The 1145-nt window shown below is 66.6% G+C and overlaps 1 protein-coding gene across 1 annotated transcript in view; it reads right to left on the minus strand.

The window, feature by feature from the left end:
* The window catches only part of DUSP2 (dual specificity phosphatase 2), a 2886-nt gene extending 2350 nt beyond the window's left edge, over nucleotides 1-536 (minus strand). The window contains exon 1 of the mRNA XM_017860524.1: nucleotides 3-536. Coding sequence (XP_017716013.1) covers nucleotides 3-181 — 179 coding nt within the window. The 5' untranslated portion in view covers nucleotides 182-536. The remainder of the gene's footprint in view (nucleotides 1-2) is intronic.
* Between the last annotated feature and the right edge of the window lie 609 nt (nucleotides 537-1145).

A 1145-nucleotide genomic window follows, 5' to 3' on the forward strand; every position in this document is an offset into this window, starting at 1 on the left:
CGCGCGCACGGCGGCGCAGCAGCGCGTTCCAAGGCACCGGGCGCGCGGCGCGCACGTGGCGGTGGCAGAAGGCCAGGAAGGGCCGGCAGTCCAGCAGCAGCGTGCGTTCCGCCTCCCGCGGCTCCCGCAGCAGCGTGCCCAGCGCCGCGCACTCCAGCTCGCGCGCCGCCTCCAGCCCCATGGCCACCGGTGCCTCTTCTTCCTTTCGCTCGTTACCGCGTCCCGGGGCTCTCCTGGCGGTGGCGCTGCCCGAGCGGTCTCCGGGCGCCCTCCGCGGCGGTTCGGGTTAAGTACCCCTGGGCCGGCCCCCGGGACACCAAACAAGGGCAGAGCAGGAAGGCGCTGGCGCCCGCCCCCGCCCCTCACGTGGGGCGCAGGCTGGGCTGACCCGGGGACTCCGGAGGCGGGGGCGGGGAGGTTGGGGGGGAAGGCAGGGCGCGGGGATGAACACACGGAGAGGAGGCGGGGACCAGCGACTAAGGGAAGGGAAGGTGTTATCCGGAGTCGGAGGGACCAGCACCCCTCCCTTCTTTGTGCCCACCCTTTGACCTGTCCCAAGACACTCAGTCCTGGGGAACCCAGCTTCACAGATGCAAGTCCCCGCTTAGGGCCAGCGATGTCCCTTGGAGTACCCCACCCGCCAACCCCACGCTTCCTCTGCCTTTTCCCTTTCCCTCCCAGAATTTTACTCTTAGAAATTTGTCACCACAAACATTGACAAATGCCTGCTGCCACGGGTGATTTCTACACTGGATGATGGGGAGGTCCCTGCTGAGATGTCCTATTGCTCATATATTTGGAGACCTTGGGCCAGAGGGACTGTCTCCCCCTCCCCACCCCCCATTGCCTGGATGAGACCAGCACTCAGCGTCTTGCAGTATGCTGGTGGCCAAGCTAGGCCCGAACACAGTCCCCGGGACCCAGGCCCCTGGGCTTGGGCCGAAGGGAAATGAGGGGGTCCTGGGGCCTTTCGTGGGGAAAGCAGGGGTCTGAGACCGGCTTCCAGTTAAGAGTGAGGCGAAGCTTCTTCCTCCTTGGCGCAGGGAAAGCCCCCAGGTCTCGGAAAGAAGCACTTCCCCCTGCCACAAGCCCGCCCTGGAGGGAAGTCCGCTGACGCTCCCAGCCCTCCCCAGGCCTGCGGGGAT

This window comes from Rhinopithecus bieti, unplaced genomic scaffold (assembly GCF_001698545.2).
Source record: "Rhinopithecus bieti isolate Rb0 unplaced genomic scaffold, ASM169854v2 scaffold_54331, whole genome shotgun sequence".
NCBI classification, from domain to species: Eukaryota; Metazoa; Chordata; class Mammalia; order Primates; family Cercopithecidae; genus Rhinopithecus; species Rhinopithecus bieti.